This window comes from Diadema antillarum, unplaced genomic scaffold, assembly GCF_040938485.1.
Source record: "Diadema antillarum isolate AM-2024a unplaced genomic scaffold, OU_Dant_1.0 scf00000199, whole genome shotgun sequence".
In the NCBI taxonomy this organism is placed as follows: Eukaryota; Metazoa; Echinodermata; class Echinoidea; order Diadematoida; family Diadematidae; genus Diadema; species Diadema antillarum.
In genome coordinates this window covers 112,904-125,283 of record NW_027271088.1, presented here as the reverse complement: position 1 = coordinate 125,283, position 12,380 = coordinate 112,904, and the positions used below count along the sequence as shown (strand labels likewise).

Genomic DNA, 12,380 nt, shown 5'->3' with positions numbered 1-12,380 from the left:
TTGGATGCACTGCTGATTGGACATTGCAATTTGAAATTTATTGAGATGAAAAACAAAGAATACATGAACAGAGAACAATGTAGAACCTGTAAACAACCATAATTACAATATATGCAAGCCTTTATTGGTTGTGTTGGCCCTTTTCCCTTTCTTAAAAGTCTACTCCATTTTCCTCGTTAAATTGATTGCACGAAGTAGGAAGTGATCGCCTAAAAATGAATTTGAACGCTCCAAACAAGCTCATTGGGACTATCACGTGACTATCGCATGAATTTGAATGCACGAGTAGGAAAGTCGGTGCTCGCATTTTGAATTTGAATGCCCAATCGTGAATTTGATTTCCCGAAAATGAAATAGAACGCACATAAATGAAATTGATCGCTCGGATTCTGAATTTGAATGCCCGAATATTTTCGCGTGCGTGCGCTATACGTGAATTTGAATGCACATTAATGAATTTGAGTGACAAAAGTATGAAATTGACCGGGAAAACCTATACTTTTGGCTCATTCTCACAGGGATCAGTTGAGAAGATCACTCGCTCTTTCATGAGTTTGGAGCTGATCTCAAAAAACCCGACGATCCTGGAAGACAACCCAGTCGATAAAAAAGTTCAGAGAAGTCGTCGAGGTGTGGACTCTTCTGAGACTCCGAATCTGCCAGCAACACAGCAAAGCAGTGATCAAAATCCCCAGGGGTCTTTTGAATTGCCATTGCTTTCTGGTAAGTAGGGATTGCTTGAATTACCAGCCTGACTCCTATATGTAGTTAATACGAAGTTCAATATACATAACAAGTACGGAGTGAGGAAAGTAACTCATGTACAGGTTTCAATGTCTGAACTTTTTTTATATTTATATAAATACGCTTTATACTAATCTATTATGATTACATGCTCCACTTCGCAAATATCGCTTAAAACAGAAAAAGTCATGGAGCTAGAGTGTAATGTCACTCTAGTTTAAAGACGAGGCGTGATTTTGTAAATTTTCGATCACGTCCATGTAGGTATTCGTAATAATAATAATAATGATAATTTACAGTGCTTATATACCGCAACACACAAAGTGATAATGTCCCTATCCGCTCAAAAATGAAAAGATGACACAAAAATTACAATTCCAATTACAGTGTAATTCGTAATTACAAGTACCACAAATTTGTAACAGGCAGTCTTTGATTGCGTTCTTCTTTTTCATGACAGGTCAGTGTCTTCTGTGTCCTTCTGGCGTTCCTGGTCCCCGAGGACCGCCCGGTCCGCCCGGTGTGGCTGGCGCGGATGGTCGCGACGGTAAAGACGTTCTACGCGATATGCGAGGTACAGTTTGAAATGACGGTAGATTTACTTCTTTATTTGTAAAATCTCACTTTCGTCTTTCTCCTTTTTCGAGAGATTTGAAAGAGGATAGGTCATTTTTAGGGGGCGCGAATTTAAACAAGTCAACAAATTTTAGAACTCTCTCCTAATTATAATATCAGCTTTAATGCCTCTGGTATCATAAATAGGTATGGGCAGGAAAGTCTATCAGCACGAGAGCTGATATTGGAACTATAGTGCTTGATTCTGTTTGTATAATTATCATTGTTTTGATTAAGGTGTGGATGGAAGTCCAGAGATAGCGCAAGAGCCTGCCAAGATAACTTCGAATTCAAAAGACGATGCGTCAACCTTGCAGGATGATGGACAGGATGGTGAACAGACGCACAGTGACGATCTTACGGTCAGTGGAAACGGGGCCGTCTACGTGAGATGGGGCAAGCCAGACTGCCCGCAGGACGCCGAACTCATATATTCGGGTGAGAAAGGAAAGAAAGTGGATACTGACGTACCATGTCGACTAATATTTCTCCACCTCGTCGTCCTCCTCCTCCTCCTCCTCCATCCCCATGCACTGTCTTTTCTATCCTCCCTTTCAACGCCCCTCACCAACCCCTCTCTCACCTTTCCATTGTTGGCCTACTTTTATGACACGTCGTCCTTAGGCAGGGTTATGCATTATAAATATGTTTCAAAAGTAATCATTAGTTCACATCTAGACTTGATGAAGGAACATTGGATATATGACAAGAATTCTGAAGTCGATACGTTCATTATTCCAGAGTGATAGTGATTGTGATAAATATATTTCGGTAAAAGAAGAAAAATGAATTTGTATTATTTCATCATTATCTTAACTTGATGCATACAATAATGTACATTGTGTACAGGGTCTGTTGGAGGTGAGAGTAACGCAAACCTCGGGGGCAGCTCTAGCTACTTGTGTTTACCAGACGAACCAATCTATGACGAGGTGGAAACATCAGCTAGTACTTTACGAGCGTACGTATATTCCTCTGAATTTGAAACAAGCACGTTTGTGGGCCATTGGCAAGCTTTACAAGACCTCACTCCAAGTTGTGCTGTTTGCCGTGCTCCAAGCGAACGAATGACCCAGCTGATGATTCCAGCTCGTAACGTGTGCCCGTCCGACGACTGGCATTTGGAATACGCCGGTTACCTGATGTCTGAGCGCTACACTCTCAAGAGAACCGAGTACATCTGTATGGATCGCGACGCTGAACCGGTACCAGGAACGCGTGGGAACCAAAATGGCGCCACCCTGTACCACGTGGAGGGAAGGTGTTTGGATGGAAGTGGCCTTCCTTGTGGCCCGTATGTCCACGGCTACGAACTCACATGTGCCGTTTGTACGATTTAGAGACTCTCCGTTTTGTGCAGTCGTCTGTGATCCCTTAGACCATGACCATATGACCATGAGGATAACTAAAGGGTTCATAAACATAACATTAGAATGCTCTAATTTCTCTTTTATCCCGAATTGTCTTCTTTTCTAAGTCATTTTAGTTTTCATTCTTCTTCCGACTTCTCCCTTCTCCTCATCTTTTTCTCATCTTCTTTATGTATGCTTACCCATCTACTGGTTTCCTTCTTCAAACCTTAATACTTCTGTTATCTTCATTTCAACGCGCGAATTGCATTGTTGTCCAAAAAAAAAAATGACTCCCATGTAGTAGATAATGTCAAGATTGCCTTTGAGGGCCAGGGCTGTGGATGATAATTGGTGTTCTACATCCATTTCAGTTATGTGAGACTGAATACTAGTATTATGTATATAATATCAAAAGTTTCCATTTTCAAGTATCATATGTTGTTTGATATCGCAATTTATACTGCTACTTCATGATTTTGTCCAGAATACAGTCTTCATGGTACCTAAATCATACGCCATTTATATACGCTCAGACACTCAGCCGCATGATGGTTTGGGAAATTTAGCATCCTTTTTTCTGTGATTTTGGACAATGTACATTGCAATACATGTATAGCTTAAAGTTTGACAATATTTCATCTTAACAATTAAGACCAAAATTGTCGCCATCGAATCAATTTGTATTATTGATCATGATCATGATGATTGAACATTGTCGTTTCCACTTGATAGTCCATCATACTCATACCCTAATAGATATTATGTCGGAGTACCCAGTTTTCAATATTTTTAAAACTTTGTTTTGATTGCTGTTCTACCAACTCCCACATATCTTTCCTCAGGATGCATATTCATAACTGAGCAGTCAAATGGACAGAAAATACGAGAAACGAAGTTCTTGGAATAAATTTTCGTTACACAACTCTTATGTAGGGTGTCTATAAAGTGCTTGGCTAATCTGGTTCAGGATTTCTTTTGAAAGAAGTTCTAAAAATCGAGATACTTGTTTTTATCATCTAACATGTCTAAAGGCAGCTGGAAAGCGCCTTTTGCAACTTGGAACGTTGATATGATAACTCACATACTAATTATTATTAAATTAAGTATACCACGGTGATATTAATATCATTACTATTTTTTTCCATCCCAGTAGTCTTGGTAGTTGGTTGTAGAAGTAGATGTGTGCATCAGAACGCAGAAGTTGCTGTAGCTCAGTGTATAATACCACAAATTGTTTAATCATTAGGTCTCTGATTTGAGTGCCCGGCAGCAGCAGTTGTGCCCTTGTTCAATGCACTTTACCCTTATTGCATATTCCTTCGGAAGCAACTTTAAGCCGCGATTTAAGTGGGTGCTTTGCGTAAAGTCATCCGTCGCTTTATTAGCGGCCACGTCAACCAAATCATAAGATTCATATCCAAATAAAATGCATCCATAACAATGAATAAAAATCGTACAGGCTTCTCTACATCATACTTAAAGTTGTAGACCAAGACGACACAATTTGATTGATGAATCATAATATAACAAGCAATGTTTAGAATGACTTCATAAAATGACTTGACCGCCTAATCCCAAAGCCATTAATGTCATGTGACTGAGCTGTAGAGCAGTACGAGATTTTGATCGTGTCAAGAGAGTAGGAACGCATGAGGGGGAGAGAGGGGAGAGAGGGCGAGAGAGATTGGATCGTAAAGCTGTTGCTGATCAAATGTGTGATGTAGATGCCTAAAGGGTAAAGTTGTCGTTGCCATAATTTTGTCTCATTCAGGAAATCAACAAGATAACATTCTGTTTGTGGTAAAGTTTTTGCTCTCGTAATGGATATTGATGATCCAAGGAAATCACTGTGGATGGCAACAGAGTGAATAGATTTTACCTCATTTGGTACTACGTTGCAGTGAGGTACTTAACTGAACAGACCTTTTACATGATTTCTCTCAAAATATCATTAAATCGAATAACCTAGTAGCAAAAAAAAAAAAAGAAATGATAACGACCGAAGAAGCCTTAGACCTTGGATTTGATTAGAATCGGCTTTTAGTTGTTAAAGAAATTGTAGAACTACAATTTGCCTAATGAGTAAAGGAAAAATTATCAAAATCGTATAACCAATAAAAAAAAATTATTACCTTCACTGATGTCTACAAAGGTGACAGTACCATCAAGGTTTGTCAACATGTAAAGTTTCAAAATATTTGTTTACATTTCAGACAGAGAGATAGAAATATAAGAAAAATGACAATTCATACTGCTACATCTTATCTCTCTCTCCCTCTCTCCTTTTTTTTGAAGAACTCTTCGAAAACCATTAAAAAGTAAAATCATAGGTTGTTACAGTGATTGGGTCCATTTATACTTGTACGAATCTTGTGGTAAATAAAAGTTTAAGCGATTTTCTGTATCGTAGTTTTCATCGTGAAAGCATAAATGGAATATTTGCGAGAAATTACATAAATTAATAACTAGACCCGATAACTTTTCTTTGCATGATTTATATTTCTTGAAACTCACATAGTTTACTTACAGGTTACATGGAAATTTAGAAGTTGCAATTGTTCAGTTCAGTTCAGTTCATTTTATTGTAATCTATCAGTTTCACAAAATATGAAAAGATTCTTTACGATTTGACATCTGTTTTTCAAGCGAATTTTCCATGAACCAAACAGATGAAAAGCAAATGAAAGATGTTTTGTTTTGTTTTGTTTGTTTCTTCGTTTGTGTGATTTTGCTTTGCTTTGCTTTGCTTTGCTTTGCTTTGCTTTACTTTACTTTACTTTACTTTACTTTGTGCTGTGACATGTCGTGAGTCTTCTCAAGGTCTTGACAAACGATCAAAGCGGTGACAATACCGCTGTGGTAGTGACGTGCAATGCAAGTCATCAACTGCTAAACCCAAAATGTAATGCGCCATCTACGGAGTGACATTGTTGTTGAGCAATGCTGACATTGTATTCTGCCTTTATTTTTCTCCTCAAATGCACCAAGCTGTAACAGTGATGACATTCTACAGGCTTTTAACTAAGTCAGACATGTCTGTAATGTCTGTTTTTTAAGCAAAACACTTGAGTCATCTGCCACATTGATGATGGTATAGCGTGACAATAAGCAGCAGGAGGAAAGCTTTACGCACTGAAAATTGAAAATGAAAAAGCTTTGATAAGCATTGCTACGAGTTGCCTGCAACTAATGTACCAAATCCAGTAAAGAGAATGATAGGCCTACTGGTGTCATTGAAATCAAGATCAGAAAAGAAATCTGTAGAATTTGAGGTTTGGCATGGCGTCACAAATTTAGGAAAGTGTCAAAATGTCCATTAGGCATTACATATCATGGATATCATGTTTGTGGACCTTCAACCATCTCCCCCAAGTAATTATTCACGGCTAAAGTTTAAATGACCTGATGATAAATGAATGTGATGGATATGATTCATTCCTTTAAATTTTGATGTGCTTTTTTTCATGGTCGTTTCTACCGGGAACAATATAATTAGTATCAGAGCTGCAGATTTATTGTTTTCTCAAGATTAACATCAAGTAGACATCTTGTAAAGATAGCGCAAAGAGCCATTATCAGTGAAAAAGAGATATGATTTTCGCGTCAACATATTGGAGAATTTTATTGTTATTATTATTACTATTATTATTATTATTATTACTATTATTATTATTATTATTATTATCATCATCATCATCATCATCATCATTATCATATTTATCATAAGCATCAGCATCATCATCATCACTGTAATTTTCTTAAAGGACAAGTTCACCTACATAGACATGTGGATTGAGTGAATGCAGGAATATTAGTAGAACACATCGGTGAGAGTTTGAGGAAAATCGGACAATCCGTTCAAAAGTTATGAATTTTTGAAGTTTCTGCTTAGTCACAGCTGGATAAGAAGACTACTACAGCTTGTGATGTAATATGAGTACAACATATAAAGAAAATTCAAGATATTCTCACTTTTCTCACATAGCAAAAGAACATTTGACTTCTCTCTTTCAGAAGTCAGGGGGGAATAATATTACCCCGAACATACGTCAGTAACAAGTCGAAGAAATGTGCACTTTATTCAAAAAGTCAAGTTTGGTGAAATTCTCTTTTTATTTTCTTTACATCGTTGTACGCGTGTGACATCATATACTGTAGTAGTCTTCTCCTCCAGCAGTGATTGTGCAGATACTTTAAAAATTCATAACTTTTGAACGGATTGTCGGATTTTCCCCAAACTTTCACTGATGTGTTCTACTAATATTGTTGCATTCATTCAATCCACATGTATACGAGGGTGAACTTGTCCTTTAAAGGGCACCTATTGCTTGCAATGTTTGTGACTTGGACTTCGCACGCATATATATCACTGTGCCATCAATAAGGGCACAACGGATATGCCTATACTGACAATAGCAAATGAAAACAGAAAACAACCACTCAAACAAACACAAGTGCTGAACGCTATCAGCAAATTGATTAGATTGAATTGAATGTCTCATGTGGAATTCTCTCCCCTCTAATACGCAATGCTAACTCTTTGAACATATTTACATTTAGTTATAAAAAAATTCTCCTCAATGATTTCAACCAAACTCATTTAAGTTAAGAGCATCAGTTTTTATCCTTTATGTTATGAGACATCAGTTACTTTGTTATTTGTCATTGTATGTTGATTGTCATGTCGCAGTGTTTTCCTGTTCTTATGTTATACTTGCTTTGAACACATTGGTAATAGAAATTTAACGAATGTTTTTAGGTCAGCCGAAAATAAGGGACATTTCCTTGTTGGCTGCTGCCTACCATAGCATTTCTTCTTACACTGTTTAACTGATATGTTTGTAATTGTTCTTTTTTTCTAATGTTGTTGTATGTGGTTTTTTTTATTATTATCTTCTTTGCTTTGGAGAAATAAAGAAACTTGAAACTTGAAACATTTAATGAGCTCTATTATGTCAACCATGTCAATATCTAAAGCCCGCCGAACATTATACAATCTGACCGGTCGTACGACCTTAGGAATGGAAGTGTGACGTCACAGTCTTTCCAGTTTCCAGTCGTACGACTGGGTCTTAGCGCTAGTCGTAGAGATTTGACATGTTGAATTTCCACGACCGGTCGTGGGCTTTCAGCCATTCACAATACAGTAAAATGCAAGCGCCCGCAGTGCCCACTGCGTGCACTTTAATACTCATTGGTAAAATGTACTGGAGACAGAACAGTCGTAAGCCTACTCGTAAGGTCAGGTCGTATAGTGGGCGTTGGCAGGTCGTACGACTGGGTCTTATGGTCTTAAGGTCTTAAGGTCGTATAGTCATGAGTCGTATAGTGTGCTGCGGGCTTAAGGCGTCGGTCATGATTGTGAAGTATGGCACTATACATCAAACCTCAACACTTTTTGTCACAATGATAAGTTATCAGTCAGGAAACGTCTACTCAGTAATAATAATGACTTTCCTTCCATAGAACCTAAAAACTCAGAAAAGTATATATAGGGAGAGGAACTTCACATTGAAGGTTTCTGAAGACATTGGTTAGGAATAATAAACACAAATTCAAAATATGCTTGATCAACAAGTCCTGGTTAAAAAGTGCACCAACTTTACCTCTACAATTATCAGTTTTCACTCTTTAGGCTTTCCATGTCTCTTCTGGGGACTCGCATGTCGAGTTGTTCCTTTTTAAGCATTATTCAAATCGTATTATTACACCATATTGTTAACATTGCTGAATCAACTGTCTGCAGAATGTGGTTGTCTGTTTATCACTATCTGTATTTGAGAAGATTCTTTTATTGCCCCGGGTATCCTTGCCTGTCATTCCCCCCACCCCCCTTTATTTTGGTCCTGTGTTGCACCCGTGCTCCTCATCTGTTTTTTGTTTCTTTTTTACACTCTGTTCAGAATTTGGGACCTACGCCTCACAAGCTTGCTTTTAAGTAGGTTCCATCATATTTCTTTAGCATTTATACATAGAGCCAAACCTACAAACAATACGACAAAGATTGACCACCATGTTTGATATGTTTACATTAATTTACTGTGCATCCAAGCTGGATATTATAATACATTTCATTTTATCATAATTGATGTACATTCCTTCATTGAGAAATATGAAAATAAATTGAGTTGAATTGAATTGAAATGAAAATCGTATCGATGAAGGGATGGAATGACTTTGGTCATTCATCCTCTTAGCTTTTAAATTCCGGTGTTTTAGGCACGAAAATCAACGATTAAAACATTCACATTCGGATGTTAGCACGCATTTTCGTGTCACTGCATGAATTTCAAAACTACTTGTAGTTGAGATTAATATCTATCTATACATAATAACTTGATAAGCGAGAGGGTCTTGTCAAAAGGATAGATTGCAACTACAGTGCACTGTGCGATGGACTACCAAAATGGCGCCAGTCACATGAATGCTCGATAGTCGCCGTTGCTCGTTCCCATAGGAGTATGTAGTAAAATTGTAATGAAATAAAGGCAATTCCTAAATTGAAATAAGAGCTGGGAATGGTCAAAACTCATATTCTCTCCTAAAAAGTCAGAATATTTGGAAAGTCTGTGATGTTGACAATAAAAATAACGATAATGCTCTGAGCAATGGCTATCACGTTATTGTCATCATTTCAGTACCATCACCATCAGCATCTGGTAGTTCGTAACCCTATCTAAGAGTCAAACTATTTGATAAGATGGAAATTACATGACTTCGGTGAATATCATTGGAAGGATAGCAAAGCAGTGATCATCGCCTTCAACATAAGTGCAACTCAAATAATTCAATACTATTGACAAAAGGAACCCAAGGGATAGTGTAACCTTGATGTCTTTGCACACGGCACGCTCTCCTCCCCACACCTGCACCTTTGAGCGGGTCGAACCCGTCGCTATTATGACTTTGCTCGTTTCCTAAATAAACTTATTTTGATTCTCCCACGAGCAGTTTCGCTCAGTAGTCCCCTCTATTTGATTGGGTTTCACAATTGTCGGAATTTTCGGTGCGGCAAATCTTACATTCGCAACACTCCATTTGGGATTTCCCCTATTGAAACCATAGCATATTTTGAAAGCTTATGAAACATATTCTCGCATGTGAACTATAGTTTCGATTTCCGCCTGAAACTACTGTGCTGTGTCATATATTCGTATGATATTAATCTTACACTTCGCATTTCAGTTGAGTACAAAAAGAGTGTATATCTCTCGTTAATCTGTTTATCTATTTGATTGTCTGTTTGTCCGTTTCGTTTTCCAGCTTACAAGATAATTGGATCTCCCATTCTGTCTCTTCGATCCAATTGTTACACTTCTGTTTCTCAATCTTAGAAGTTTTGAAGCTCAGAATTTTTCTCTGAAGTAGACTTATATTGAATTCTAATCAATTCAATTCAACTGAATAATATTATGTTATGTTTTACTTCTATCAAAATAGTAATCCATGATACAAAGTATACATTTTTGAACTGATAGTTTCTAATAATTGGACAGATGCACATGTCATAAATTGTAATGAAATTGATATTTATGAATTATCATATAATCAGAAAACAATTCAGACTTTCTAATAACAACAAAGAGTGAATAGAGTGACTGAAAAAAAGATATTTAGTGAGAAACAGTTATATGATGTTAGATATGTACACATACTTTGTATTTCAGTTGAGCATAAAAAGAGCACAGTCCCCCCCCCCCCCATCTCTTTCTCTCACGTCGTTCCAGTTGTTTACTTGTCTTTTTATCAGCCTTAAATTTAAAGCGAAAAAAATCACAGTAAGGGCCCATCTCACTAGAGGGGACTTCGCCGCGACTCGTGAGACTCCAAAGACCAAGAATGGCTTTCGCTCTCACCTCTTACCGAGAAGGCGACTCCAGGGCGACGTCCGAGATTTTTCCAAAAATGGTGACAAATTATTCACCTATAAGTCGCGGAGACGTCACCGCGATGTCTCCGATGTTGAGCATAAAAAGAGCACAGTCCCCCCCCCCCCTTCCACCACCACCTCTTTCTCTCGCGTCATTCCAGTTGTTTACTTGTCTTTTTATCAGTCTTAAAACTAAAGCGAAAAAATCACAGTAAGGTAGACTTATAGGGATCCTTACCTGCAGCTGTTTTGTTTCACATTCAAGTGTAACTTATGTAAAACATATCTTATTTTTCTTGCATAGATGAGATCATTGTGTCAATGACAATGTTTTATCTGTATCTTTATTGTGGCCGTTTATCATTTTAATGTTATTGTTGTTTATAATCATAGCTCTCTTTACCTTAAATTTCATCTCTCATAAATCAGTTATACCTGTGTCAGTATCGTCATCATCATGATTCATTGTTGGCATTAGCGTCATGATCAGTTTAATTTAGTCGTCTCATTCACTCCAAGTACATTATTTCATGCTATGATATTATGAAGATTACTTCTATGTTACAGCAATACAAATATTTTCACGTTAGTTTGAATGATGTACTGACAAGAACATTCTTATAGATAATCTAAAATAATAGAGAATAGCACAATCTATATTTTGACAAGCACAAGACGGGGAAAGGGCCAGCACACACTTACACATAAACTTTTGCAGCTCCCCTTCCTCTCCCCCCCCCCCCCCTCCATAAAAGGGGGGTCTGAAAACAAAGTATACAGACTCCCGATAATCGCAATATCCCAACATATTTCGATGGTTCTGTCAGTAGATTTCCTCCAATGGACAGACGTGTTTACTTCACATCCACACGTATACATACACATTAATACACATGCACAAGTCAATAGCTAGAGCAATTGTCATCATTACTTTAGTACTATGCAAGTACCATCATGTTTTAGAGTAGTTAATCAGCCCATTTATCTACGAATCATCGCACGCTCTCGAATATTACCGAACATGACAACGACTGACAAATCCTTTGACAGGATGAATATTATACTTTCGAGAAAATCAACGTGATAGCGGCTATCATCGCCTTGAACCATGGTACAACTCTGAGATTCACTACCACTGCCCTGAAGAAACCTGAACGAAGGTATAACCTTCATTTAACATCTATGAGCACGGCATGCTGTCTGAAGCTGCCAAGTTCGAGCGAGTAGAGACCATCGCTTTTTTATCATTATTATTCACGCGCAACCAGTTTCGTTTCAGTTTCGTCTCGTATCTTTGATTTCGTGTCATTGTTATCTGACTTTACAGTTAAGAAAATTTCATGTTTATTACATTGTAACTCTCTGTGTGGGATTTTCCCCTCTGAAACCTTTGCTGTTTTGAAAGCTTAGTTATCAAACTTATTGCATGTTTACATTTTGCGACTTCCTCCTGAAACAACTGAGCCGTGTCTTCAGTATATAATAATGATTGAGACGGACGTTGCTCTTTTCGTCTTTTTGGCCTGTCATGGCCTTCACTAGGATCTGTACTAACAGAACACACATCACAATAACTGTAAAGAGTAATGTAGAGCGTAATCATTTATGAGTGATGAGTCAATCTTATTATCATGATTTTGGAGTATGATTTTCTGATTTTTTTTTAATATGATTGTGTTTGACTGATAGATAGAAATGATATATAGTAATTACATAGTGTTCAATAATGTAATATTTTATTGACCGAAGATGAGCACACTGCTGTGATGCAAGACGTCACAACCAAACCAGCTTCGCCC

At 37.5% G+C, this 12,380-nt stretch overlaps 1 protein-coding gene across 1 annotated transcript; it reads left to right on the top strand.

The window, feature by feature from the left end:
- The first annotated feature begins 473 nt into the window (after positions 1-473).
- Positions 474-2,699, top strand: LOC139723740 (uncharacterized). Its single transcript, XM_071634954.1, has 4 exons — positions 474-723; positions 1,205-1,318; positions 1,597-1,797; positions 2,209-2,699. Exons 1-4 carry the CDS (start codon positions 474-476, stop codon positions 2,697-2,699), a joined length of 1,056 nt encoding a protein of 351 aa, XP_071491055.1.
- The last annotated feature ends 9,681 nt before the right edge of the window (positions 2,700-12,380 follow it).

Excerpts from the sequence above, each read along its gene's own strand:
- LOC139723740 (XM_071634954.1), top strand. The coding sequence starts at position 474 with ATGAAATTGACCGGGAAAACCTATACTTTTGGCTCATTCTCACAGGGA. Across the intron at positions 724-1,204 it reads TGAATTGCCATTGCTTTCTG|GTCAGTGTCTTCTGTGTCCT; the intron begins GTAAGTAGGGAT and ends TTTTCATGACAG. Across the intron at positions 1,319-1,596 it reads CGTTCTACGCGATATGCGAG|GTGTGGATGGAAGTCCAGAG; the intron begins GTACAGTTTGAA and ends GTTTTGATTAAG.